Here is a 23,184-nt window from a genome sequence, read left to right on the forward strand (position 1 = left end):
CTGCCTCTTTGCCCTTAGCTTATATGATGCCCGTTGCCACCTACGCCCTGGCTTTCCCTTCCGACACCCACCCACAGCAATCGCTGCAGAGCGTTCACAAAAGCGCCACTTGGAGCAGCCAAAAGCGTAGCCCCCACACACAACATGCATATTCTTCTAGGCCCACTTGTCATCAAGCGGAGACAAGCTATATACGGTTCTCCTTGTGACTAGGAACAGATGACCCACGGAAGGCTCTGTTTCAGGACCCAGCACTGCTATGATTCCGACATGAAAGCTCCGGCGCTGCAAGTATCATTTCCCCCTCCAAGCTAATTTGCTACGCACAATGGCTAACTAATTACCCGCCTCTGGGACCAGAGAAAACGATTCATCAGATTGAGGAAGCTGAGGCCAAGCATTCTCAGCCTCAGCGGGACAAAGGCTCCTTTTCAATGTTTAAAGTACAGTTAAGTTGGAAGATGCAAACTCCCGCAGGAGTGGAAGTTAAAATAAGATGCACAGCCAGCCTTCTCCCATCTTTTACTCTCAGGGTTCCCAGGTACCGTTGACTTTCTTTCTTTGCTCTCTTCCTGTCCCTGCTCTGCTGCTTAAGACAACTTAGTTTTAGTTAAGAATTTATTCATGACTTCTCCACTGTGAGGGTTAAACGTCAGAATGCAGTCCATCCTGTATACAGCCATCAAAAGAGAGCAACTACCAGGAGACAGAGAAAAGCAATGACAAACCTAGACAGCATCCTAAAAAGCAGAGACATCACCTTGCCGACAAAGGCCCGTATAGTTCAAGCGATGGTTTTCCCAGTAGTGATGTATGGAAGTGAGAGCTGGACCATAAAGAAGGCTGATCGCCGAAGAATTAACGCTTTTGAATTATGGTGCTGGAGGAGACTCTTGAGAGTCCCATGGATTGCAAGAAGATCAAACCTCTCCATTCTGAAGGAAATCAGCCCTGAGTGCTCACTGGAAGGACAGATCCTGAAGCTGAGGCTCCAGTACTTTGGCCACCTCATGAGAAGAGAAGACTCCTGGAAAAGACCCTGATGTTGGGAAAGAGTGAGGGCACAAGGAGAAGGGGACGACAGAGGACGAGATGGTTGGACAGTGTTCTTGAAGCTACCAGCATGAGTTTGACCAAACTGTGGGAGGCAGTGAAAGACAGGAGTGCCTGGCGTGCTCTGGTCCATGGGGTCATGAAGAGTCGGACACGACTAAACAACAACAACCAGGAGACAAGCTACACCAGCCAAGGAAGCCTCCTTGTAACAAGAGGTGTGTCCTTGTTCAATCCAGTCTTCCCCTTGTTTCACCTCTGCTTTTACCTCATTCTGTCCTCCAAGGCACAGGAGCCAAGTCTGACAACTACAAAGGGTTCATGCCACTGCTGACACTCTTCATCTATTGGCCATTAGAAATGTGCTGCCCGGTGGTCTCTGGTCAGCTCACAAAAATATGTTTTTATCTCCACACTTAATCTCTTTTTTGGATCAGAGGGAACGACTCAATTCTCCACTGGCTGTGGACCAACTCCACTCCGAAAGAGTCCAGGGTGGTATTTAATTGGTGTGTAAGATCAAGATCAGCCACCTGTCCCTATAAAGCAGGGGTCAGCAAACTTTTTCAGCATGGGCCAGTCCACTGTCCCTCAGACCATGTGGGGGGCCGGACTATATTTCTTGGGGGGGGGGATGAACAAATTCCTATGCGCCATAAATAACCCAGAGATGCATTTTAAATAAAAGGACACATTCTACTCATGTAAAAACACACTGATTCCCGGACCGTCCACAGACCAGATTTAGAAGGCGATTGGGCCGGATCCAGCCCCTGGGCCTTAGGTTGCCTACCCATGCTATAAAGGCTGCCTTGGGATGGAGTTTTATGGTTGCTGCCCTCCTGCCGCCACCACCATGCAGTGATATCTGCAATGACTCCATGGCTCAATGTACCTGGAATTTTTTATTGTGAAAATTTCCAACTTTCAGTTGCCACCACAGAGCAGAAGACTAGCCAAGACACGCTTCTGCCCCTTTGCAGGAAGGGAAGTAAAAGTGACTGGGCTTTGCCAACGGAATAGCAAAGAGCACTCTGGGAAACCTACTGTTTTGTTCCACCCGGCAAAAGTTCACTATTTGCCTTTTGCAATCAGAAGAATACTGTGGCAAATCTTTCCCTGTGACATTCAGTGTGTGTGTGTGTGTGTGTGTACTACATTGTCAGGGAGATGGTTAGGATAAAACCTCATGTGTGTATCTATATCGATCTATCAATCTATCATCTATCATCTATCAAGACAAATATATAAGGTAAATGTCATTGGTAGGCAAACTAAGGCCTGGGGGTTGGATCCAGCCCAAACGCCTTCTCAGTCCGGCCCGCGGACAGTCCGGGTATCAGTGTGTTTTTACATGAGTAGAATGTGTCCTTTTATTTAAAATGCATCTCTGGGTTATTTGTGGGGCATAGGAATTAGTTCATTTCCCCCCCCTTCAAAATATAATCCTGCCCCCCACAAGGTCTGAGGGACAGTGGACCGGCCCCCTGCTGTAAAAGTTTGCTGACCCCTGGTATATGTGAACACTCAAACATGTAATCTCTAACTGCAGCCTGCAACAGTACAGCCCAGCAAGAGAACAATTTCTGTGTGTCTCGTAAGCATGTGGCCCAGTTCTATACTGGACTGTAAAGAGGGCCTATAGCTGGGAGAACTGGAGCTCATTTACATTAGGATCTCACGATGGGGCAAGCACTGTCAGAAAAGCAACAACAGGGTAATCACTTTATTCCTCTCTGAGTTGGTCAGGACGGGGTCCTCCGCTGCCAAGGCAATGCTGCTGGCTGCAATCACCAGAAGGATGCACATCTCAAAATATCGCAGGTTGACAATGTAATGGCAGACTCTTCGGATTCTGTCAGGGAAAGAACACAGAGTGGTCAGTGCGATATATGGTCACTGATTTCTCACACACAGTTCTGATCCTTTAAGGCCCTTCCAATGTATACCAGTGTACAGTGGTGCCCCGCAAGACGAATGCCTCACAAGACGGAAAACCCGCTAGACGAAAGGGTTTTCCGTTTTTGAGCTGCTTCGCAAGACGATTTTCCCTATGGGCTTGCTTTGCAAGACGAAAACGTCTTGCGAGTGTTCCGATTTTTCCCCGCTCCTCCCCCTTTTTCTAAGCCGCTAAGCCGCTAATAGCCTTTTAGCCGCTAATCTGCTAAGCCTTTAATAGCCGCTAAGCCTTTAATAGCCGCTAAACCGCTAATAGCGCTAATCCGCTAATCCGCTAATAGGGTTGCTTCGCAAGACGAAAAAACCGCTAGACGAAGAGACTCACGGAACAGATTAATTTCGTCTTGCGAGGCACCACTGTACTTGGCATTCATAGGGCATTTCAGAGCGTTTACAGAGTATTTCACATGTGTTTTCTCATCGGTGCCAATTCCTGCTGAGGCAAACAGAATTAGCACCACTGCAAGAGGAAAATGATTAAAGCCCCCTCCTCTCAGGGTTCAAATCTATACCTGCAACCGACTAAAAAAAACAGCCCAAAATTATTTTAAAAAGAAAAATGCATTAATTTAATTGTTAATTGTGTTAATACAGTGTCCATGGACAACCTGAAACTAGGAGCAGTTTTAGCAATAAATATAATTGCACCAGTTGATGAAGGAAAACTTCAACTGGGCCTGGTCTCTAATGCAATCATTCCCACAGAAGCTGGTTAGAGGTAAAGGGACCCCTGACCATTAGGTCCAGTCGTGACTGACTCTGGGGTTGCGGCGCTCATCTCGCTTTATTGGCCGAGGGAGCTTCCGGGTCATGTGGCCAGAATGACTAAGCTGCTTCTGACAAACCAGAGCAGCACACAGAAATGCCATTTACCTTCCCACCGGAGCGGTACCTATTTATCTACTTGCACTTTGACGTGCTTCCGAACTGCTAGGTTGGCAGGAGCAGGGACCGAGCAATGGGAGCTCACCCCATCGCGGGGATTCGAACCGCCAACCTTCTGATCGGCAAGCCCTAGGCTCTGTGGTTTAACCCACAGCGCCACCCGTGTCCCTTATATCTTTTCTTAGAAGCCTGCAAACAGCACAACCAGGAATCTGGGTAAGCTGGAGCACTTGGCTTCATGTTGAATTTTATAGGGTGGAACTAGCATCACCACCTATCAATTAGGTGGCTCCTGCAGCGTTTTGTCTTGCAAGACTCACCCCTCCCGCAACAGCACAAATCGGGTTGCCCAGTACAGCCCTGGTATCTTCCATTTTGGCTGCCCTAATATGTTCGCAAAAACAAAGCGCTTTGCGAGTGCTGTTAAAGTCTATCCCTGGGTTGCATGTGTGCTGGACCAACCACCTCCAGCCCTGACACTCCTGCAATGAACAGAAAGACCTGAAGGACGAGTGTAAGCATGTTTGGCTTAATACACTCACAGTCCCTCTAGCAACAGCGATCTCTGGTCATCCTGGGTTCCTTGTTGTGATGAGGACTGCAAGCGCGTTCAGCCAAACAAATTTACAACCCCACTTCAGACCCTTCCACTCAACATGGGGAAGCTTTCGTTTCCCATGGGTCTCATGGTAGGGATGATTGCAATGTTTATGTTATCTTTATAACACTCAACCTTTCCCCAGGGGAATGCATGACGATGTCACAGATTATCAACACGATAGCCTTGTAAGGCAGGCTAAGCAGAGAGAAGGCAATGCAATCAAAGCAACTTTGGCAGCTGAGACTCGCAGCTTCTATTCCACCGATTTCAGTAGGGTTGAATCCAATTAAAATGCAAACATTTAATTTCATTTAGTTCAGAGGTTAGGCTGAAAAGTGACTTTGCTTTCACACAAATCATTTGCTCTTCTACTATAAGCTGCAGGTGGATTTGAAACCATTTTGCCCACTATCAGGAACACTGTGCTTTTGCTCTGTATTAGGTTCTGTCCACACCAGAAAGCATAATTCTCAGGCCATCTGAAGCTCAGCACACATTCACTATACACTTTGGTCTGAGTGCCATTTCATGACCGCATTAATTTTATTCAAACCAGTCTTTTAGTACTAAAACATCTTTGCAGTTTTGTTTTGTTTTTAACGAAAGATAGGTATAGTGCTATAACACCATAATGTTATAATGTTAAGTTTTGTAGTATGGTGTAACAGTGGTATAACAGTATAATATCACAATGTTTTTTTAAAAAAAAACAATTTAAAAGACCAGTTGTCCGATCAGCGGAGGTGTTCTACATTATTCACAGAAGGGAATAGAGGAAGCTGCTATGGATATAGCCTCATATAACCAAAATTCTCAACTCTAATTAAGGCATAAAAGGGTTAAGACCATAGAGTAAGCTGTCCTGCCAGGCTTTGCTAGTTCACACCCTGACACCTTGGGAAGAAGAGCGATTCTTTTTCCTTTCGCTATATGAACCCAACCAATAAGGGGTCCACTGAGGCCAGTACTGTCTACTTCGACTGGCAACAACTCCCCATGGTCTCTCTTGGACCTTTCATATCACCTACAACCTGATCCTTTTAACCGGAGATGTCAGCCATGGGACCTTAGACTTCCTGCATTCTGCATGTGCTCTATCTACCTTTCAAAATAGCATCCATTCTGGAACTTGGCCGCGACACTGGAATATGGCAGAAATGATGCTGGATATTTTTTTTTGGGGGGGGGAGGACAATGACATTTTGCACACCAAGATGATTCAAACTTAGATCTCCCACCTAGATAACAAACCAGCTCACCGTTCCCATTTCACTCACCAAAGGCTCCTAGGCCACTCAGGGTCTTGAACTTTCTGTGGGGAAACCTACCCAAATCAACTTCTTTTCTGTGGAACCCTGGCATGTTGTAAAGGGTTCCCGGGAGTGTTTTAAAGCAAGCTTGAAAACCAACATATTATGCATTTCAAGCAGAAAAGCTAAGGCAGTGTATCTCACGGGTTTGTGGTGCTGAAGATAAACATCGAGCTGTGAGGCACCATGGGTTTGCCCACGGGTTTCTTCTTTTTCTGCTTCTTCTTCTTCTTCTCTGCCTCTGCTTCCTCCTCTTCCTTTGTCTCTGCCTCCTTCAAAGGGCTGGCTTCTCCATCTGTCTTGTTGCTAACTAGAAAGTGAACAAGGCCCGTTACTGCTATAGCTGGGAGGGGAATGCATTTGACACAAAGCCTGAAGGGAGTTCATAGGCGTTACTTACCTTATAGTCCCAGAGTTTGGGAAAACAAGAGAGCAGAGGAAAAACAAGAATCGGGAGCGGAGGGATGTGGGCAAAAATATACTTAAAGATACTTAAAAAGATGCAATCTTACCAAAAAAATGACTGCTTGCATAAACTCACAGCAAATAATGGATGCCGAGTCCTGTTAGCAGGACTGTATCTGTTGTGGGCTAAAAATATTTTTATGTCTTGGGGGGGGGTAGGCAGGATGCTGAGACCCTTCTAATTCCTGGATGCAGCATGAATTTAATTCCTGGAACAGCCCGGCTAGCTTCCTGGTGAGGCAATGGCCCTCTACGTATGATACGATACGATAATCTTTATTGTCATTGTCCCGTACAGAACAACGAAATTGAAAAAATCTACATCAGACATTTTAAAACCAACAAACCTGCTATCCCAGCTATCCCAGCCTGGTTAATGCCCTAAAAACTCTGATATCCCATAATTAAATACAATATACTCCCACAGAGGCTACCTTACACTGCGTTTAAAACCAAAATCACATTTGGATAAAAACTGTTTCTCAGGCGGCTAGTCCTAGTCTTTATAACCCTGTACCTTCTTCCAGAAGGCAGAAGATGAAAGAGATCATTTCCGGGGTGCGCACTATCCTGCGCTATCTCTGCAGCTTTCTTATGACACCTGGAAGCATAGATTTGATCCAAGGTGGGAAGAATGCACCTAATTATTCTCTCCGAAGTATGGGCCATTAAAGTAGCAAAGGAAGTGGATCTATATCAGATGACAAATGAGGGGGCTTTCCCTCAACACGCTGGTAGGTAGAAAGACAAAAGCAAGAGTGGAGGGGCTTTGCCCTGCCAGATATGAAATTATATTATGAAGCAGCATGCTTATGTTGGCTAAAGGAATGGATCAAACTAGAAAATAAGGAGCTATTAGATCTTGAAGGTTTTGATAACAGATTTGGTTGGCACGCGTATTTATGTGTGATAAGAAGAAAGTTCATAAAAGTTTTGGAAGCCACATTTTCAGGAGTTCGTTAATAGAAATATGGGATAGATACAAAAATATATTGGAACCAAAAGTCCCACATTGGCTATCTCCGCTGGAGGTTATGAGTGTTAAGAAAATTAACATGAGAGGTAAATGGAGTACATATGGAGAATTGGTAATTAAAGAAGGAGGAAAATGGAAACTGAAACCATATGAACAAGTTAAAGATGATGTATATGATTGGTTGCATTACTTTCAAGTAAATGAAATGTTTAAAAAAGATCTAAAAGAAAGTGGTTATGTAGAAAAAGATTCTAAATTTCAAACAGATACAGTGGTGCCTCGCAAGACGAAATTAATTCGTTCCGCAAGTCTCTTCGTCTTGCGGTTTTTTTGTCTTGCGATGCACGGTTTCCCATAGGAATGCAATTGATTGAAAATCAATTAATGCGTTCCTAGGGAAACCGACTTCAGACCAGGTCCGGGGACAGTCTGTCACCCGACCTCTTCTGAAGGCTGGGGGGGGGACACAAGGGCTTTTCTTCCCACCCCCAGCATTTTAAAAAACCCTGGGACAGCGGAGGACTTCTCCGCTGTCCGGGGCGATCTTAAAATGCTGGCGGGCGGCATTTTAAAATCTCCCCGGACAGCGGAGGACTTCTCCGCTGTCCGGGGCGATTTAAAAGCCCCTGGGAAGGCAGGCAGGGGGGACAAAGACTTTCGCCCCCTGCCCGCCTTCAGAAGGTGTTCCCGCCCCCCGCCCCGCTTCGGAACAGCTTTCCGAAGTGGGGCGGCTGGGGCAGGTGTCCCCGCCCCCCTCCCCGCTTCGGAACAGCTTTCCGAAGTGGGGCGGCTGGGGCAGGTGTCCCCGCCCCCCCTCCCCGCTTCGGAACAGCTTTCCGAAGTGGGGCGGCTGGGGCAGGTGTCCCCGCCCCCCCTCCCTGCTTCGGAACAACGTTCTGAAGTGGGGCGGCTGGGGCAGGTGTCCCCGCCCCCCTCCCCACTTCGGAACAGCTTTCCGAAGTGGGGCGGCTGGGGCAGGTGTCCCCGCCCCCCCTCCCCACTTCGGAACAACGTTCTGAAGTGGGGCGGCTGGGGCAGGTGTCCCCGCCCCCCCCGCTTCGGAACAGCTTTCCGAAGTAGGGCGGCTGGGGCAGGTGTCCCCGCCCCCCCTCCCCGCTTCGGAACAGCTTTCCGAAGTGGGGCGGCTGGGGCAGGTGTCCCCGCCCCCCCTCCCCGCTTCGGAACAACGTTCCGAAGTGGGGCGGCTGGGGCAGGTGTCCCCGCCCCCCTCCCCGCTTCGGAACAACGTTCTGAAGTGGGGCGGCTGGGGCAGGTGTCCCCGCCCCCCGCCCCACTTCGGAACAGCTTTCCGAAGTGGGGCGGCTGGGGCAGGTGTCCCCGACCCCCTCCCCACTTCGGAACAACGTTCTGAAGTGGGGCGGCTGGGGCAGGTGTCCCCGCCTCCCCTCCCCGCTTCGGAACAGCTTTCCGAAGTGGGGCGGCTGGGGCAGGTGTCCCCGCCCCCCCTCCCCACTTCGGAACAACGTTCTGAAGTGGGGCGGCTGGGGCAGGTGTCCCCGCCCCCCCTCCCCGCTTCGGAACAGCTTTCCGAAGTGGGGCGGCTGGGGCGGGTGTCCCCGCCCCCCCTCCCCACTTCGGAACAGCTTTCCGAAGTGGGGCGGCTGGGGCAGGTGTCCCCGCCCCCCCTCCCCGCTTCGGAACAGCTTTCCGAAGTGGGGCGGCTGGGGCAGGTGTCCCCGCCCCCCCTCCCCACTTCGGAACAGCTTTCCGAAGTGGGGCGGCTGGGGCAGGTGTCCCCGCCCTCCCGCCCCACTTCGGAACAGCTTTCCGAAGTGGGGCGGCTGGGGCAGGTGTCCCTGCCCCCCCTCCCCACTTCGGAACAGCTTTCCGAAGTGGGGCGGCTGGGGCAGGTGTCCCCGCCCCCCCTTCGGAACAGCGTTTTAAAATGCTGGGGGTCGGGAGCGAAGCGCTGCCGACCCCCAGCATTTTAAAATCTCCCCGTGTCCCGGGAAGATTTTAAAATGCTGGGGGTCGGGCTGCCGACCCCCAGCATTTTAAAACCTTCCCAGGACACGGGGAGATTTTAAAATGCTGGGGGTCGGCAGCGAACGCTTCGCTCCCGACCCCCAGCATTTTAAAACCTTCCCGGGACACGGGGAGATTTTAAAATGCTGGGGGTCGGCAGCGAACGCTTCGCTCCCGACCCCCAGCATTTTAAAATCTCCCCGGGACAGGGGGAGATTTTAAAATGCTGGGGGTCGGCAGCTAACGCTTCGCTCCCGACCCCCAGCATTTTAAAATCTCCCCGGGACAGAGACTTCTCTGCTGTCCCTTGGAGATTTTAAAATGCTGGGGGTGGGCAGCGAACGCTTCGCTCCCGCCCGCCAGCATTTTAAGATCGCCCGGGGCTGGCGGGGGGGAAGGCAGGCGGGGGGGAGCAAAGACTTTTGCCCCCCGCCGGCCTTCAGAAGAGGTCCTCTTCTGAAGGCCGGCTGTGGGCGAAATTCTTTGCTCCCGACCGCCAGCATTTCCCTATGGGCTTTCGTCTTGCAATGCAAGCCCATAGGGAAATTCGTCTTGCGAAGCGCCTCCAAAACAGAAAACCCTTTCGTCTTGCGGGTTTTCCGTCTTGCGAGGCATTCGTCTTGCGGGGTACCACTGTATAATAAACAATGAATGTAAAACTTTGTCAAAAATGTATAAGATATTGTTGGAATGGCATATGAAAGATGAAGAGGTTAAATCGGTAATGATACAATGGGCCAAAGATTTTGGGTATAATATACAATTTGATGAGTGGGAAAAACTGTAGAAAGAGAATGTAAAATTCACTGCATGTATGGCACTGAAAGAAAATGTTATGAAAATGTTTTATAGATGGTACATTACACCTGTAAAGTTAGCAAAGATGTAGAAGATGTGCAACAAATGTTGGAAATGTAAAGAAAAAGAAGAAACATTCTTTCATGTGTGGTGGGAATGTAAGAAAGTGAAAAGCTTTTGGGAAATGATTTATAATGAAATGAAAAAGATGTTAAGATATACTTTTGTAAAAAAAAACCAGAGGCTTTTCTTTTAGGGATTACAGGAAAGGAAATAAGAAGAAAAGACTGTAAACTCTTCCAATATGCAGTTACGGCAGCCAGAATACCGTTGGCCCAGAAATGGAAACAAGAGGAAATACAGAATGAAACTGACAGATTATGCGGAATTGGACAAACTAACTGGGAAAATAAGATACACCAGAGACCAAAAGTTCATCGAAGACTGGGGAAAGTTCATAGATTATCTGAAAAATGTATGTGACGTGAATACAACGCTAGTGGGATTTCAAGAGGCACTGTAAAAACAGAGAAGTATTGTTAATAAGAAATAGATGGAGAAGGGAAGTTTAATGGCAATACGAATGAAGGGAATGTGTATTAAAGATATAAACATGGATGATTATCAGAGACGCTGAAGGAAGTTCAAAAAGAGACAATTTGTTGAAATTTGGATAAAAATGTATAATTGTATGGAAAACTAATAAAAATTTTTTATTATTTTTTAAAAAGCAAGAGTGGAGGGTTGAGTTGTATGTAAGCTGGAAGATGGAAGAGAAAGAGAGAGAGCCATGCCTGATCTCTCTTGGAATCCAAGGCTGTGGCTATGGTGTAAGCAAGACCCTCTTGTTAATGCTGTGAACCCCTCCATCACAGGCTCAGGTTATGCATATGTGCAAATAAACCATATATCATAAAGACACCGCCGTCTCTGCTGCCCCCCATTCTCAAACCCGAACCCTGTGTAAGCTCCTGGAACCCCCCTGGAATCTTACGCCCCTCAGAGATTGGGGTGGCACGCAACAATATTAATAGCAACAACATTCTGCGCACCAGCAATCCAAATTACAGGCCAAGGAACATAGAATTCTGCAGCCTGTAATTTGCATAATTTATTCTGCAATTGCTCCTGTTTTGCATGAGATATTCTGGTCTAGCTAGTCACGGGGAGAACAAAGAGCTCGGCAAAGCTGGGAAGCCGTGCTCCCAAACACTTGACATTTTATTCAGCAATTATTCTAGTTTCCGAGATTTCAAGAGATATTGCCCACACACTGTGGGTGAATGCATAATCGCTTGATTATGCCTATGGCTGCCTATGTTGCCATCTCTCTTGCTTCTCCAGATCAGGTGCAGAAATATGGGCCAACGTTCTGATTCGCTTGGTAGAACCAGCCTAGTGCGCAACATGGAAAATTAACAATGGGAATATCACCATCTCTCCTCTTCCATAAGGGCTAGAAACCTTTTTAAAGCTGAACGGTGTATGCGCCCATTGGCCCATACTGCACTTTTCTTGCGCTGCCTGAAGATTTGCAGCCTAATTACAGCTCTGTCTGTCTAACACTTCCTTCCCCAGCTGTTGCAATGCAAACGCAACACAGGAGAACTGGCAGGTAGAGGAAGACATTTCTGCAGAAAAGGTGTGAGCAAGGGATTGCTGCTTTACATTCACACCTCTTGGTTCTGCAGTTAGCAAGAAGGTGATTAGGAGGAGGTGAAATGGGAAAATAGAGAGAACATGAGAGGCTGTCAAGCACAGGGAAAGAGAGACAAAAGTGACTTGAGCAAGGCACTTTTTGGCGATGCTGATTAATTAATCTCCGTATTTAAAGTCTTTCACCTGGAAGGTGAAGAAGAACATTCTTCCAGGTGTTTGTGAATGGCAAATGCTAAAGAAACACCCTCCTTGTTTCTGACAGCTGCCAGATCCAAGATACCTACTTTGAGAAGCTGACCGATCAGTTCCCAAATTATTCGGACGGTGCCTTTTACTGCTAAGGGGAAGGACTAGATAATTTCCTGGAAGAGAGGGCTTGTGTGATCATGTTCTGCTCTGTGAGAACAGCATCCTGGGTCAGCGGTCTGATCCAGCAGGATCTTCTTATGTTCCTAGGAAGAGCAAAGAATTTCAGAGCCACACAGAGCTCTTCTTCTCCTTATAACTATGACCAAGTTGGGCAAACCAAGAAAGTTTAAAACAGCGCAGAAACCACAACATTAGAAACGAGCAGATACATGTAGCGTTGCTCTGCCCTAGCCTACCGAAGCAAGAATTGGTGTGGATGCCTTTCCTTGCTACCCACGAAAGCTGCCAGTCCTTTGCATGAAGGCCGACTGCCGCCCATCCCTGTGAGAACTATATTTAGAGCAGAAGATGCTTATATAAAGCTTTACCAAAGGCAGAGAAACAGGAAGATAGTAAGCGAAGGAATGGGAAAGGGGGGAAGGACGCAACAAAGCAGGCAAGAAGAAGATAGGAATCAGGAGCAGGTGAGATAAGGAACTGAAGACTGGCTAGTGAGGAAAACTACATGAGGAACTGGGGCAGAGCTCAATGGCAGAAAAGGTGCTAGGCTCCAGTGGCGTAGCATGGGTTGTCAGCACCCGGGGCAAGGCAAGTAATTTGCGCCCCCTAACCCGTGGATTTGCGCCCCCTAACCCGTGGATTTCCGCCCCCTAACCCTAACCCCCAGATGTTGTGCCCGGTGCGGCACCCCCCACGCTACGCCACTGCTAGGCTCAGCCCTCAGCACGTCCAGCTCCCAAAAGTAGTGGGGCAGGAGAAAGGAAGGGCTAAGAAAGCCACTTCTTGTAGAGCCGATACCTGTCTGAACAGGCAACACATGGACCAAAGTTCGGAGTCAGTAACTCCATATAGAAGTAAGGCTAAACTATGGTTTAGGGTTACAAGAATGAACCACCGTCTCTGACTCACATGCCCTCTCTCCTCTAGTGCGGACACAAGGTGGAGCTCAGAAGCTTTCACTTCCATTTTAGATCAAGCCACAGCTTGCCATTTTTGTCAAAAACGGTGGTGAATTTAAACTACCATATAATAATAATAATAATAATAATAATAATAATAATAATAATAATAATAATAATTTATTTGTACCCCGCCCATCTGGCTGGGTTTCCCCAGCCACTCTGGGTGGCTTCCACAAAGACCAAAAATACACTAAGATGTCACACATTAAAAACTTCCCTGAACTGCCTTAAGATGTCTTCTGAATGTCAGGTAGTTGTATATCTCTTTGACATCTGATGGGAGGGCGTTCCACAGGGCGGGCGCCACTACCGAAAAGGCCCTCTGCCTGGTTCCCTGTAGCTTTGCTTCTCGCAATGAGGGAACCACCAGAAGGCCCTTGGCGCTGGACCTCAGCGTCTAGGCAGAATGATGGGGGTGGAGATGCTCCTTCAGGTATTCTGGGCTGAGGCCGTTTAGGGCTTTAAAGGTCACCACCAACACTTTGAATTGTGCTCGGAAACGTACTGAGAGCCAATGTAGGTCTTTCAAGACTGGTGTTATGTGGTCTTGGCAGCCGCCCCCAGTCACCAGTCAAGCTGCCGCATTCTGGATTAGTTGTAGTTTCCGGGTCACCTTCAAAGGTAGCCCCACAAAGAGCGAATTGCAGTAATCCAAGCGGGAGATAACTAGAGCATGCACCACTCTGGCGAGACAGTCTGCGGGCAGGGAGGGTCTCAGCCTGCATACCAGGTGGAGCTGATAAATAGCTGCCCTGGATACAAAATTGACCTGCACCTCCACGGACAGCTGTGAGTCCAGAATGACATCCAGGCTGTGCACCTGGTCCTTCAGGGGCACAGTTACCCCATTCAGGACCAGGGAGTCCTCCACTCCACCCCGTCTGAAACTAGCAGACGTTGGACCGCAGCTGACTTGCTTCATCTCAACTTCATAGCTAAGATGAAGCACCATTTAGGGTCCAGGTGACACGCCGAAATGTGGCTAGTTAAAATGAAAGCAGGAGTTTCTGGTCTTCTCCTTGAGGTTACGTTGAGGGAGCAGAGGGAATGGAGGAGCCTGTGTCCCTGAGGCTCAATGTGGCTCACTGTGGAAACTATGGTTCAGAGCTACGTCAAAATGCAACCAGTGTAAGGCAACATCATAGAATAAAAAGGAAAGGGCAGCACACCTCAAGCAGAACTGGATGACAGCACTGAACTAGGTAACAAACTAGAAATAATAAAATTACGATGCTGAGTTAAGTCTGTGAGGTGACTTAATAACATGCTTTGCCCTCTCGGCCTATGGCAGCAAATGGTGTGGATCATTTTGATGTCATATCCTATGTTTCTATAGCTGCATGCTATGAGGGAAAGATGAGGGAACTTGATGGCAGTTGCTGTCTTGGGCCCCCCCCCCATTAACTTAGAAGGATCAGGGCCCCCCAAACCTGCCAAGAGCCTTAAAAATATATTCTATCCATAAAACACAAAAAAGAAGAAAGTTCTTGCGTCTTCTGTGACCACCAGAACTTCCTTTCCGAATGGCCGCCATGTTGTGGCATATGGATAAATAGTTTGCTTCAGGTCATATAAACTCTGGCTTTGGGGTTTTTTTTGCATCGTCTTTTAACAGCAAGAATGGAAAGAAAGCACTCATCAGAACAAGAGAAGGTTGCAGCACAAGACTTGAAATACGCCAGAAAAATTCCGCAAGGAAAGAGAGTCTGCAGGACTTGGAATGTGTTGGATTTACATAACAAAATTTGTTTTGGATTCCTGTCTTGAAGGACAGCTTTCAGCAGCCCTTTCACCGATTTGTTCTATGGCTAGAAAATAAAACTGACGGATTGAATTTGCTGTCGAGGGGCGGTTCTGCCTACACAGCCAAGAGATCAAATTCTCCATCTTTTGTCGCTGGGACTTAGGGTGCAACTAGACGTGACAGCCGTATTTTTCTGATAATGGACATGGGGCAGGGTGTGTGTGGGGGGGGGGCAAGTTAAAATGCAGCGTGTGTGGGAAGAGGGAACTGAACGAGAAAAAACATAGCTTACTTTCCCCTACCACACCAGGAGAAAAATGGGGCTTAAAATGATCAGGTTTTAGGGAACGCCTGAGTGGAAAGAGGACATTTCCAATTGCCCCCCCCCCCGCCCTGCTTTGCAGGGATTTGGTGGCAGCACACCCAGTTCTGCTCATGCGACTACCAACACCATGTCCAATTTTGACAGGTCTCTCTTGGGAGCATTGCAGCACCCCTGGGGCACTAACTTCTATTGTGGCTCCCTGGGGTTTGCACTCCAATGTGCAGCTAGCCAGCATATCCGGCTGGTGGGGAAGAAGGGAGAGAATGGGGAAGGCTCTCTCCTCGCTGCCCCTGCTGCTGCTCTTGCCACTGTTGCTCGACAAGCAAGCTGACAGAAGGAGGGGAGTGTGTCTGGATCAGAGCCTGGGACGAATATGAACCTTCAAAGCTCATACATCCTTTGAGGTGGCTTTCTACAAGTTCATATCTGAAGACGTTTGCTGGCATCACAGGCTCTGACTTCAGCAATCCCTGTGCAAGTGATGCCGCTACAATTGAAATCTGCTTCACGCAAACAGCTCCCTGCATGGATGTGAGAAATACAACCCCCCAGCTCTGTTTTCAAGGCTCAAGCAGCCCTTCCTCCCCTAAGGGCCAGCAGGTCCTTGTTCCCTTGGTCAGCAACTACTTTTGTCGCTGGGCCAAATTTGGTCCTACTAAGCCATATCTGCAACCTATCCTTCACACCGAAAGGAGTGTCCAGAAAACACATTCCACGCAGCCATTTTCCCTAGCACATCCCTGTTCCATTTCCGGGTTGGCAGGTGCATGGCTAAGCAGCACCTCAACAGCACCAGTTGCTGACTTCCTGTTATAAAAGGAAACAGACGTGTTTCTCATTCACTGTCTGTCACAGTCATGTATCGACTTAAAGTGCAGACTTCCATGTGCGAATTGGGCCACCCAACCTAGACAGCATCTTAAAAAGCAGAGACGTCACCTTGCCAACAAAGGTCCGCATAGTTAAAGCCATGGTTTTCCCGGTAGTGATGTATGGAAGTGAGAGCTGGACCATAAAGAAGGCTGATTGCCGAAGAATTGATGCTTTGGAATTATGGTGCTGGAGGAAACTCTTGAGAGTCCCATGGACTGCAAGAAGATCAAAGCTATCCATTTTGAAGGCAATCAGCCCTGAGTGCTCACTGGAAGGACAGATCGTGAAGCTGAGGCTCCAATACTTTGGCCACCTCATTAGAAGAGAAGACTCCCTGGAAAAGACCCTGATGTTGGGAAAGATGGAGGGCACAAGGAGAAGGGGACGACAGAGGACGAGATGGTTGGACAGTGTTCTCAAAGCTACCAGCATGAGTTTGACCAAACTGCGGGAGGCAGTAGAAGACAGGAGTGCCTGGCGTGCTCTGGTCCATGGGGTCACAAAGAGTCGGACACAACTAAACGACTAAACAACAACAAGATATAATGCCACAGAAGAAACATTAATTATCTCCCCTTGCTGCTTCAAAGTGTAGCACTTTTCAGTACAGCTGGATTGATACAACCTGCTGAAAAATCATCCACGTGTAGAGAAATATGTGGGATGTGATACATAAGTAGCAGTCAAATACAACATTCTTTGTTTTCCTAGAGTGGACATGCAAGGGGATGTTTGGTCCAGCCAGTCAGAACTTCCTGTTTCCTCCTGGGCTGGGACATACTTCCTTTGTATGCGACTAGAGGTGGGCGTGACCTTACCTGTGCAGGTAACAAAAGCACAAGGCACGCAGCATTCTCTCGCTCTTTGACTTCCTTTGTCGTAGGAGCAACAGCTTTTTAGCTAGAGATGCTCTATTGGCTTTCAGACAATAGAGGACACTGGGATTATTCCCATATGGAATAGTTCCACATGTATAGCCTTTGTAACTAAGTCTGCCTTCAGGGATCCAACTCTGAACTGATGTGAGTAAACTTCTTTTATTGACTTTAAATAAGATTGCTGTGTGTTTATTCTTTTGAGAGGGATAAAAGGGGGACTCACCAGGAACATACAATTCAGTACTGAATTGTATAACAGTGAGAGGCTTAAACGAGCCTGCAACCAGCTAGCCACTGTGCGTAAAAAGGAGAATGTAAAACTCTGCTAAGTAAAGGAACTTGCTAGCGCAAGTTAGGAAGGATGTTAACAAACAATATAACCTCTCCTGCCTCCCTGAACATTCCCACAAAATCAAGGGGTGTACATGCTGCTGTTCACCAGGCTTTGAGATGCCCTGATCCCCCATCCTACAAAAAAAAATGTTTGGCAGACCCACACGGCACTATTCCTAGTCACCCTTGAACAAACTGAGCTTTTTTTGTCAAACGGGAAGAGAGAGATCCTCACTCTGTACCACAGCAGAGTCTTGGACGTCAATCATGATGGTGGTGCTCTCGGTGGCTTTCTCCATGTTGGTTGTGACGGAGGAGAGATCGGGTTCACTCCTGCTGATAGTCCTGCCTGTCTCCATGGGCAGGTCCCCTAGGAGCGCCTGCTCACTTGTATCCAGGCTGCTGCCATCCTGCTCAGTTGGACTAGCATCCTTGCCTTTGTCCAGCTCAAGGTGGCCTTCCGAGGGGCTTGGCTCTTGGGGGGCCGCTGCAAACTCGGCATCTTTGGCTGGGGCTTCAATTGGTCCTACATGGAGGAGAAGACAAGCTCACACAGAGAGGAAGTGGCAGAGACCAAGGAACTGCGCTGGTGGGCAGCGAGAAGAAAAACATTGCCTACAGCATTTACATGACGCTTCCAAAGCATTTCCAGATACACCAACTCACAAATCATTGCAAAAGCACTGCTTGCAGGACTTCTGCAAGATGTGCCAGGATCCTGTTGGGCAGGTGGTGTAAACACCTCCACAGGGGTAGCCGCGGTAGGCGGTGTACAAACCATATATTTAAAGCACACCTACATCCCCACAAAATAATCCTGAGAGCCATATTCTGTTAAGGGCTCTAGGAATTGGTGTAAATAGCTGCTCTCATGATTCTCAAGAGAGTTGTGATTTATATATATAAGCAGCCTTAGTTTGCGGCAGGAAAAAAAGTAACAACGAATGAGCAAAATTATTATGGCATGCTCTTTGTTTTTCCTATTGGGGTGGGGTTGACGTGGTTTCCCGAAGGTTGCCCTGTAAGATCTGAACTGGGAATGTCATTGCTCACAGCTCCTAAACTATTAAAGGTAAAGGTAAAGGGACCCCTGACCATTAGGTCCAGTTGCGGATGACTCTAGGGTTGTGGCGCTCATCTCACTTTATTGGCCGAGGGAGCCAGCATACAGCTTCCCGAGTCATGTGGCCAGCATGACTAAGCCGCTTCTGGCAAACCAGAGCAGCGCACGGAAACGCCATTTACCTTCCTGCTGGAGCGGTACCTATTTATCTACTTGTACTTCATACTTTCGAACTGCTAGGTTGGCAGGAGCAGGAACCAAGCCACGGGACCTCACCCTGTCACAGGGATTCGAACCGCTGACCTTCTGATCGGCAGCCCTAGGCTCTTTGGTTTAACCCACAGCGCCACCTGCATCCCTCCCCTAAACTATAGCAGCTGCCAAAGAAATTTGTGGGCTGGTTTAAAAATAGAGGAGGGGAGAGCGAGAAACTTTAGGCACATCTGCACTCAGCTCACACCATTTGACTGCAAACTTAATTAAAACCAGAATAATTAACACCTCCTGATTTCAGAAATTGGAACAATCATTCCACACAGAAGCATATATCGAAAAACAGTCACCCCCCCTTAAGTGCTTGGATTGTTAATGCTGAATTTTAGTCTGTTAGAATACAACAAGTCAAATTAAAAATAACCTGAAAGTAAAAACCAGGACACCCCGAAGGTTGTTGAACGTTTTCTAGAAAGACCCCAAAAATTGTTGAGCTCTTTTTCGATTGACTTGCCTAAGATCCAGGACAAAGTGCCACATTTCTGAAATTTCCCCCGGACATCATTTCTGCCTTTGAAATCCTGGTTATGTCCGGGAAAATCCAGATATATGGTAGTCCTAACGTACTGCGAATGTGCAAAACGTCTCAGAAACAAAACTGGGAGGAGACCCCATCCACTTCTGAATCCCCTTCCATTACCTGTCCTCAATCACCATTTTCAAGATCTCCAGAGTCCTAAAAATATATTGCTTCATGGTATACTGCTGGTGAATTGTGGGTGCTGCAAGCAACCAGTCACCTGACCAGGATCCAGATTCTAGGACCATCCTTTAAGGTCAGACCTGACTGAACTCTAGAATTCAGATTCGAGGGAAAGCTGCTAATATCAGTTTGTTAGCCCCAGCTGCTCAGAAGCTTGCCAGGTGAGGCTCAAAGACTGCGGAGGCTTTTAGGACAATGGCTTCAGAAACTATTCTGGTTCCTTCAGCCCTCATTAGATATGCTTAACAACTGACTACATTCTTAATGAACTTTCCTCACTGACTGCCAGAGACTGGGGTTGATGCATGTGGAATTCCTGGCCCTGTGTACCAAAATAACTTGCCCAGCCTTTGGGTAATTGGGCAAGGTAAAGGTAAGGGACCCCTGGATGGCTAAGTCCAGTCAAAGGTGAATATAGGGCTGTGGCACGCATCTCTCTTTTAGGCCAAGGAGCCGGTGTTTGTCCACAGACAGCTTTCCGGGTCATGTGGCCAGCAGGACTAAACCGCTTCCGGCACAATGGGACACCGTGACGGAAACCAGAGCGCACAGAAACGCCGTTTACTTTCCCGCCACAGTGGAACCTATTTATCTACTTGCACTTTGATGTGCTTTCGAGCTGCTAGGTTGGCAGGAGCTGGGACAGAGCAACAGGAGCTCACCCCATCTCGGGGATTCGAACCGCCGACCTTCTGATTGGCAAACCCAAGAGGCTCAGTGGTTTAGGCCACAGCGCCACCCGTGTCCCATGCATGGTAACTGGGCACCTTGGCTTGGTGGACAGGGGCATTTGCTGCCCCTACTCAGGCAGCAACATATCTTAGGGGCCAGCAATGGGTTTGCAGCATACATAATCGACAGGCACAAGAGCAGAGAAGGGAAGGAGGAGATGGGGGTGGCTGCGTATTTGAGTCTGTGTTCAGCAGCTTTGTTTGACGGCGCTGCTGCTTGTTGAGGAGAAGAACAAATGCGCAGATCCATCTATCACACTTTCCATCCCTGCATCTCCGGGCAGCAAAAAATTACTGCTTGCAATGTGTAGCATGGCCAGACCAATAATTAGGAATCTGAGAGGGCACTGTTTTCATGGCCAACTAAAAATGTGTTTGTGTAACTTTGCTTAGAAAGAGGTGCCAAAAGAAAAAAAAAGGTGTCAAACCGCACAGAACGGCATTATATTCTCTGAAAGTAATTCAACTAGCACACAAAGAAACAAGCCGAGAATTCAAAAGAGAAAAGACTCATACACAAAAGACAGATTTATAATAATATAAGCCTGCCAGCTTTAAGAAAAAAATTATGCATGTGCTTCTGCATTGTAGAGAGAGAGATGTTTTTGTTGTACTTTATTTGTTATGGGACAATAAAAATATCTGATTTTTTAATATATATATATAAATTGCAGATGAATTATCATGTTCTCTTCAGTCCTAGCGCTTTCCCCCTGCCTCTTGTTTTCTGTGCCAGGTGGTTTGGCTCTGGCTTTCAGCCAACTTGACAGCTACTTCACGCCAAAACAGCAGTTTGCACACTCTATGGCCAAGCTAATACTGCTGTAATTCCTACATCATCCGAACGTGTAAAAATTCTCATTGCCCACCACCCAATGATGATCCAGCGTGGCCAGTTAATGACTTCTGGGTTTGTTTGTTTTTACAAACATTATTTTAAGCATCTTTTTCAATTCATTATATATCATTTCCCACGTGAGTGTTCTTGGTTTCCCCTTGCGCCCTTACCTTTTCAGCTCCTCGCCAACCACCGACTCCTTTTCGATCAAGCCCTCCTTTTCCTCCTCGTTCTTCTTCTGCTCCTGGTTCTGCTCTCCCTCTGCGGGGCTGACCGCTTCGGGGCCAGCTTCTTGGCTGGCTGACCTGTTCTCCTTGGCTTCCGTCCTCACCCTGCGATGTCGGCTACGCCTCTGGCTTTGCCTGAGCCGGGCCCTGTCCTCAAAGGTCACGCTCGCTCCGCCTTCCTGCTCATTCAGATCGCAGTTCCCGTGGAAGGATTTGTGGTGCCACGCGCTCTTCTGGTCTTCCTTGCTGCCTGGGCAGGGATTGGAACCTGGGATTTGCAAGGCCGGCCCTTCTTCGTTTGCCCGTTCTGACCTTTCCGTCCGCTCCTCCTCGTTCTTTTCGAGGCCGCTGTTCTCCAGCAGCCTTCTCCTCCGAAAAGCGTTGGCATGAGGGTTGAGCAGAGAAGGATCGTCCTTGTTGATGCCCTCCTGGCTGGACATCTGCATGTGACGGCGCAGCTGGCTGGTCCGCTGTTCCCACACAGACATATGATGCCTCCTTCTCCTCTCCCTCCTGGGAAAGGAAAACAAAGGGGTTCAGTCCACCTGCGCCCTGCCAGAAACACAAGAATACAAACCAGTACATACAGCATGCACCTGCCACCATTCAAACATCACATACGGAGACCTGATTCTCTGCTCCCTTGCATTTCACAAATAGACAGCCCAGCCAATGGAATTTCTCAGCCCTTCGAAAATCACACCATCTGCAGGATCTGGAGAGAATCAGGCCCACTTGTATGAGATCCACAGATAACTACAAACCACCCCACCCCACATGTCCCAAGCGACAGGGGAATGCACATAAAGAAACAGGACACAATCACCAAAACAAAGAAGCTTCTTTTTTTAACAATCCCTGTGATGGGGTGAGCTTCCGTCGCTCAGTTCCTGCTCCTGCCAACCTAGCAGTTTGAAAGCACGTCAAAGTGCAAGTAGATAAATAGGTACCACTCTGGCGGGAAGGTAAACGGTATTTCCGTGTGCTGCTCTGGTTCACCAGAAGCGTCTTAGTCACGCTGGCCACATGACCCGGAAAAACTGTCTGCGGATAAACGCCGGCTCCCTCGGTCTGTAAAGCGAGATGAGTGCCACAACCCCAGAGTCGTCCGCGACTGGACTTAACGGTCAGGGGTCCCTTTACCTGCCCCCACCCCCACCATATAGCCTAAGTACATGGTATCAGTCTGCTTGTACGTTAATTTTAAATAAATCTGCAGTTCAGTTGAGCAAGGAAACATGTGCAAACAGCCATGCTCGTTTGTGTGCTGTTGCGTGAAAGAACAGGGGCCAGACAGAGCCGGCCCACCTAGAAGGCAAATGGGACATTTCCATTACGGCTCTGCAGGGGGTGAGGATCAGCCAGCAGGGGAAGGAAGGGCAGTGGGACCCATGCTCTGGGTGCAGGCAGGGACAGCGAATGGGGAGGCATGCAGTGCCAAGCCTCATTTGAACCACTCTGTCTAGATCAGGCTTCTTCAACCTCGGCCCTCCAGATGTTTTGAGACTACAATTCCCAGCATTCCTGACCACTGGTTCTGCTAGCTAGGGATCATGGGAGTTGTAGGCAAAAAACATCTGGAGGGCCGAGGTTGAGGAAGCCTGCTCTAGCTGCTCAGCACCGGGACTTGGGAGCAAAGTCCACCCCAGACCAGTTAGAGACCCAAAGTCTTATCTTGAGAGCTGAGTAGTGCCTCTCATCTCTTGTTACCATCCCCACCCACTAAGGCTGCCATTCAAACTGATTCTCCATGGCACAAAGTGCAACTTACTTGTGAGTGAATGCACAGAGAATCAAACAGCCCAATATTCCCAGATTTTGGCTTTGAGTTTCTTGGGGCTTGAGCGTTTTTAGTGAAGGTGTGCCATCACTCACAAAGCTAAACTCTCTGCGTAGAATTGTGGAGTTGGAAAGGAGAACGAGAGCCATCTAGCCCTTGGAAGGCAAGAAACTTTTGCCCAACTTGAGTCTTGAACCCACGACCCTTATATTGAGAGCTTCATTCTGTACTGACTGACCTATCCATCATTTCTGGCATGTAATGTTCATCTAGTCTCACGGCCGTTTCTCTTGATAGGATATTCCAAAGGGACTTAAAGCTCCAGTGAGATTTCTGTCACGAGAACGCCTGTCTGTAGCATGGACTATTCTGAGGGTGTTTTGTTGGGTTTAT

At 48.2% G+C, this 23,184-nt stretch overlaps 1 protein-coding gene across 1 annotated transcript in view; it reads right to left on the reverse strand.

Annotated features, from left to right (window-relative positions):
- CACNA1E (calcium voltage-gated channel subunit alpha1 E) overlaps positions 1 to 23,184 on the reverse strand; it is a 497,143-nt gene that overhangs the window by 89,719 nt on the left and 384,240 nt on the right. Inside the window, 5 exon segments of the mRNA XM_081194559.1 lie at positions 2,779 to 2,908; positions 5,953 to 6,118; positions 17,412 to 17,694; positions 17,696 to 17,702; positions 20,955 to 21,524. Of these exon segments, the coding sequence (XP_081050685.1) occupies positions 2,779 to 2,908; positions 5,953 to 6,118; positions 17,412 to 17,694; positions 17,696 to 17,702; positions 20,955 to 21,524 (1,156 nt within the window).

Source organism: Podarcis bocagei (genome assembly GCF_964188305.1).
Source record: "Podarcis bocagei genome assembly, chromosome: 5".
In the NCBI taxonomy this organism is placed as follows: domain Eukaryota; kingdom Metazoa; phylum Chordata; class Lepidosauria; order Squamata; family Lacertidae; genus Podarcis; species Podarcis bocagei.